The 6,428-nt window shown below is 41.9% G+C and overlaps 1 protein-coding gene across 1 annotated transcript in view; it reads left to right on the forward strand.

Annotated features, from left to right (window-relative positions):
- Positions 1–3,572, forward strand: part of abca5 (ATP-binding cassette, sub-family A (ABC1), member 5) — a 40,941-nt gene extending 37,369 nt beyond the window's left edge. Inside the window, exons 33-38 of the mRNA XM_028567372.1 lie at positions 165–259; positions 422–541; positions 1,442–1,594; positions 2,637–2,716; positions 3,244–3,299; positions 3,421–3,572. Coding sequence (XP_028423173.1) covers positions 165–259; positions 422–541; positions 1,442–1,594; positions 2,637–2,716; positions 3,244–3,299; positions 3,421–3,561 — 645 coding nt within the window. The 3' untranslated portion in view covers positions 3,562–3,572. The remainder of the gene's footprint in view (positions 1–164; positions 260–421; positions 542–1,441; positions 1,595–2,636; positions 2,717–3,243; positions 3,300–3,420) is intronic.
- The last annotated feature ends 2,856 nt before the right edge of the window (positions 3,573–6,428 follow it).

The following is a 6,428-nucleotide window of genomic DNA, read 5'->3' on the forward strand; positions in this document are numbered from 1 at the left end:
CATTTGTTCTTTTAATGTCCAAACCCAAAATATTAACTGGACTTACAATTTAAGAGTTGGACACATTTTGCCAGGTACCCGCTTGAATCTCTGCCAAAATGCATCAGTTTGCACAAACAGCAAAAACCTATCCGAATTGACTACACTGTCTTGTTTGTTCACAGTTGTGCTTCGCCTTGAGTATGATCGGGAACCCTCAGATCGTTTTACTGGATGAGCCGTCTTCGGGGATGGACCCCAAGTCTAAACAGCGCATGTGGTAAGACTATATACATTTAAAAAAAAATATCATCCAAAGACAGGTTTGGTAACTTTTTTACGTGTTTGTTTTTATTTAAATAAAATGTATTTCGCTGATGAAGGACATTCCCCCCCACAAGCCATATTTAAAGCCTCTGACCTCGGTATCTTCTCTGTGTAGGAGAGCCATACGTGCTGCGTTCAAGAACCGTCAGCGGGGAGCCGTCCTCACCACGCACTACATGGAGGAGGCGGAGGCCGTGTGCGACCGCGTGGCGATCGTGGTGTCCGGCCAGCTGAGGTTAGTACTCCCAGCGGTACGCCATTCTTTGACGGGACACATATCTAGTTTTGGGTATCGTTTGGGTTTTTTCCCATACTGGTGCTAAAACGATACTTTTAAAGTGGCTGAACCGATACTTAAAAATTAAATAAAAAAACGAAGAGCACAAAACGAGAGTGGGTGACATTTAAAGAACAACTTGTTGATTGCTAAGGCCATATGGTCAAAGTAACGGTAGGCTAACGTTTCCTGCTACCAAGTGTTATGTTAACTAGTGTCACTACCCGATGTGAGTCGAGTGCAGGTGTGAGTTGCGCATGCGTCACGTTGCGACGATGACCAGATTTCACACAGATCTGTTTTGCTGTTAGCCACAGAATAACAATATAGGTACATTACATAGCAGTAATTTATTATTTAGCATAAGGCGTCACATTTTCACACCATGATCCCTGATGTCAGTTCTAGATTAGAGGCTGAAGTAGCCTCCAAGAACCTGCTAACGAGAGACTTCTGTAATGTCGATGCAATAAAAATGGACCTACGTAACGAAGTTTGTTCACTGCTGGCTACGAGTTAGCAATCAAACACAACATAGGCTATCCCTTGAATGGCATGTTGAGCTTACGTTAGCAAGCAAACAATCATAGATAGCTAAAACCAAAAGCCATTACTGCATTACTGTGTATTAAAAAGTAATCGTGCAGTGAATGTCTTGCATTTGTGGTTTGTCTTTATTGTGTCTTTACTTTCTTTTCCTGTCTGTTTTTTTTTTTTTTTTTTTTTTTATTATGACTTATCGGCTCTTTTATATTTATTTATTCACCTGTTTTGCACTTTTGCTGATGTTTTGCACTGATAGGACTGCATCCAATTTCATTATACAATAACAATAAAGACTGTTCTATGCTCTATCAGATGTATCGGCTCCATCCAACATTTAAAAGGGAAATACGGTCGAGGTTACAGCTTGGAGGTAAAACTCCGAGAGGAGCTGACGGGGCTCCAGCCGGTGGCGCTGCTGCACAAAGAGATCCTCCGAATCTTCCCTCACGCTGCGCGGCAGGAGAGGTGAGACCCAAAAACCCACTCAATGAGCCCATGTGTGCATTGCAACTTGTAAAAGGTGGAAGAAAGGGGGCATATTATCCACATAAACATTACAAAAGGATGAATAAAGATCTCATAAAATAAATAAAAGAAACCAAGATACATTCTATTTGAAATTATTACTACAAAAGGTCCACTAAAAGTGCTTTATTTTGCCACGGACAGGCTCAGTCTGGTGGGTTTAGCGAACGCACTTTCGCGGATGTTTTTAGGTTTAAAAAAAAAAAGGATCTTACACTCTAACAGAAAGTTAAATCGATTTGATTTAAAAATCGAGTTGGTAGGTCAAATCGATTCATATTTTCAAAAAATCGATTTTTTTTAGATTTTTTTCTTCAGTCCAAATACAGTATAAATAATTTGGATGTTTAACAATCTTTGTTGCACACTGCACAGTGACTTTTCAGTTAAAGGGTTTGCCTTTGCAATTTTGTTTATGTTGATGCACTTTAATTAAATACAATAAATATATATATTTTTAAAATATATTTACAGTTCGCAGTTATTTTGTTTTAAATGGAAGAGGGGGGAAAATCGAATCGTAAATCGAGTTTTTTATAAAAAAATCGCAGAAAGGTCGACCTCCTTTTAGAAATCCTTTCCGGAAAAGTTGTCAGACACTTATTATATATTAATATGAGCCTGTCAGCGGCAAAACGAGCACTTTTGGTAAGGTAAATACAAGCTGGACAACTGTTCTATTAACTTACATTGTAGCTTGTTTCTCCGCTGCCGTCTGCAGTGATCTCGCTCAATACTGGACCAATGTCAAAGATTGTTGTTCCCATCAGTCACTAAAACACAAAAACATAGGAAGAAATAGTTTGAAAAAATAAATGATATCTGTGTCTGTGCAACACCATTAACAGAGTCACTAAATGCTCCAAGATGAATAAAATAAAATGTAAAAATATCAATACATTCACTTGATGCTTGTTTAAAGTAATTAAATACACACTACTACATGTGCACGCCTAATTCTGTTGGCTGATGTTGTTTGCAGCTTTGCTACTCTGATGGTTTACAAGATCCCCATGGAGGATGTCAAATCACTGGCCAAGTCTTTCTCTCAGTTAGAGAGTGGTGAGTCACTGCTCATCTCTCCCACACACACACACACACACACACACACACACACACACACACACACACACACACACACACACACACACACACACACACACACACACACACACACACACACACACACACACACATACACATAAGTGCTTATACATGCATATCTGCTGAGTCATTCAATGTAACTTTTAGAGCTGCAAAGATTAGCCAATTGGTTGTCAGCCATTACATTATTCGCCAACAACAAATTCTCTGATGTCAGCTTGTTAAATGTGAATATGTTTCTAGTTTCTTCTCTCCTCTGTGACAGTAAACTGAATATCTTTGAGTTGTGGACAAAACAAGACATGTGAGGACGTCATCTTGGGCTTTGGGAAGCACTGATCCACATTTTTCCCAATTTTCTGACATTTTAGAGACCAAACAACTAATCCATTCATCCAGAAAATAATAAACGCATGAATCGACAATGAAAAGAATCGTCAGTTGCAGCACAATGTAACTTATCTTCTTAATCTGTTTATCTTCAGCCAAGCAAGCGTTCAACTTTGAAGAGTACAACTTCTCCCAGTCGACCTTAGAGCAGGTATGAACGCCCGTTTCAGATCCTCGTTTACAGACCACACAGTGAAGCGTTTCCACTTGCAATTCACTATTTGCTGATGTGCCCGCTTCCTGTTGTTCCCCCCTCCCCTCCGTGTCCACAGGTGTTCATGGAGTTCGCCAAGGAGCAGGAGAACGAGGAAGACGAGGTGGGCTCCCTCAGCACGACGTTCCAGTGGCAGCGTCTGCGCCAGGACTGCTCCGTCCCCGTCAACCCCACAGAGAGCATCGTGCACCAGCTCTGAACGCCAGCGGAGAGGGGGGGGGGGGGGGGACCGGGACAGAGACAGAGACACACCCCCCCCCCACCCCGAAACCTGCCAGGCCTCGGCGCCTGAGGGATCAGACCAGCACTCTCCCGCTCCACGCAGACCCACGCCCACCGCCCTTAAAGGAACGGGACAGACGTGTGCGGGGGGGTCACATACTGTGTGTGTGTGTGTGTGTGTGTGTGTGTGTGTGTTCAGACCTGTTATGGCCCCCCCTTTCCCTCGGTCCGAGGTGTGTGAGACCCTGGTCCTCTGGTGCTCCGTGTGTTCTCTGACCGAGGGGCCTGCAGTCTCTCTCGACACGCTCATGCAACACCTCTTCATCTTTCTATCAGTGTTTTGGTTTTGTTTTTAATCTTCACAGGGAGTCAGTAAAAGAAAAAACAAAAATAATATATATAAATTATATATAATATTTATGCTTTTCAACCCTTTCCATCCGTCCTCCTCTGCGGGAGGCGTTTCCGTGTGTTCGCTCGTCTCTTCACGTGTTTTTGTCTGTTTGTGAAGCTGTGTTTTTTTTTTTTTTTTTTTTTTTTTTTACCAGAAACTGGGGTCCATCCGCGATCGTACCAAAGCAGCACATCTCTGAACCACACCTCCTCACACTTTAACCCTCCTGGTGTCCTCGGGTGAAATTTGACCCATTTTCAAAAAGTTTCTATATCAGAACATTTGGGTTTCTTTCAACCAAACTGTCAAAGAAAATAGAAAAAACGCAGATAAAGTTCAGTTGTTCTAAATAAAGGAAAAATCCCCCAAAAATCTTTGAACAGAAAAAAACTTGACCAAACATCTGGTAAAGACAAGTCGGAAGCCAACTCAAAGGGTTAAAGTCCTTTTGGTTGTTTTTGGTGTCCGTGGCATGTGCATCAATAGTTGATGCGCAATAGTTCTTAATATTGATGTGTGCCAGAGGAATGAGGCTCATTTACTAAAACTAGAGCTGCAAAGATTAATCGGTTAGATGTCAACTGTTAAATTAAACGCCAGCTATTTTGATGAAAATAATGATAGATCTCTGATTCCAGCATCTTAAACGTGAATATCTTCTAGTTTCTATTCTCCTCTCTGACAGGAGAATGGAGATCTATTTAATTGTGGCAAAAAAACAAGACCTCTGAGGACGTCGTCTTGGGCTTTTTGGGAAACACCGGTACACATTTTTCACCGTTTTCTGATATTTTAAACCAATCAATTTATCAGTTAATCTAGAAAATGATTGACCGATTAAATAATCATTAGATTTTTTAAGCCAGCTAGGGCTGGCTATGTTCAAAAATATTGGATACCGGTACCAATACCATGACATCAATCTCGGTTCCTAAACGATACGTTTTTTCGGTACCAATTTTTATAAAACAAAGAGAAACCACAACGTTACAAATCTTTTTATTTTCCAGCTCCTACTACGCGAGCCCTGTCTCTGTGTAACGTCGAGTTTTTCCTGCGTGTCTCTACGACGTGTAACGTTGGACAGCCAATCACAGACGTTATTAGATCTCGGTAGAAGCATGCTGCGTGCTGATTGGCTCACTGACGCTGATGAGATTTACTCCTTAGGTATTGAATGATGAGACAATTTTCGATAATTTAGAGGCAATTCAGTCGGTGCCTAAAACGAATAGAGTTCAGTAAGCAGCCCTAGCTCTCTCCACAGCCCTGTCCTTACCAAACAAGGTTTGAGTCCCAGAGTCCCTGCTCCTGGTTTTACACCAGCATGCTCATCTCACCGTCCACGCATTTATCAACTCCACATTCTTCGGTTATTTGGTAAATGAGGCAGACGGATGTTGGGGGTAGAAGATCTCAGAATATATGCACGCCAGTACATGTAGCACACTGCCCTCGTCAGACATTAGCCAGGGCCGCTGACCTCCAACTTGGGACAGGTGGGGCTTGAAGTCGTGTTCACATTTAGATGGAGCTTTTTGAATGTTTTGACTGTACGTTTGGGCCACAGTGAGAGGAAGCAGGGTTCAGAATGAACAGTTATTGTCCACCAGCCAAATGGTTAGATACTCAATAGATTACCTTGGGGCTCTTTTTGGCTGATCTACCAGCCAGATGCATGTGTTCCCAGCATTCAGCTGGCAGATGGGGCGAGTCTAAACACTGGAGAGGAGGGTTTGTAACTCAGCAGTGTCGCTCGGTTTCACTTTGGTGCCACTTTTAATCACGCAGCTGTTTTGTTAACTGTGTGTGTGTGTGTGTGTGTGTGTGTCTGTCTGTTGTACATACTGTGTGTGTAGCTTTGAATATATCTGCATCATCTACCGTTTGTACAAGCAGGTGCGTTGTTGGCGCAATACCGAAAAATTGTAATTTTTGTTTTCCATGACATTCAGGTGAGACGTTAAAGGGAATTTAAGACACTTTGTTGGACAGACTTGAGAAACGTTTTATTTAGTTAGCGATCATAATAATGCGAGTTTAGAAGGTGATTTTTGTCTACAACAACTAACTGGGCAGCTTCCTCTGTACATCTCTTTACTTGATAGTGTGAGCCGTTACGTCTGCCGGCTAGGTTGAATACAGGCAAGTGGACAAAATAACAGGAACAGTTGACAATTTAATGCGACCAATGCTCTGGCCTCCAAAAGAAAAACTTATTATAAGCTTCACATAAATAGTTTGTTGCAGGGGGATTGTCCAGGATTTAACCCCACTGCCAGGTGTGTTTGTTTTGTCCACCTCTGTTTAAACAAAAAAAAGAAGTCATATCATCTCATGGGTTTTTGTGAGGGGGAGGAGTTGGTCCACAGAACAGCCGTGGAGCCAAAGCTGAAAGCTTATTTGAAAGACAGCTGATAGTTTTTGATATAAAGTATAGATGCTTATTT

Source organism: Perca flavescens, chromosome 21, assembly GCF_004354835.1.
Source record: "Perca flavescens isolate YP-PL-M2 chromosome 21, PFLA_1.0, whole genome shotgun sequence".
Lineage (NCBI taxonomy): Eukaryota > Metazoa > Chordata > Actinopteri > Perciformes > Percidae > Perca > Perca flavescens.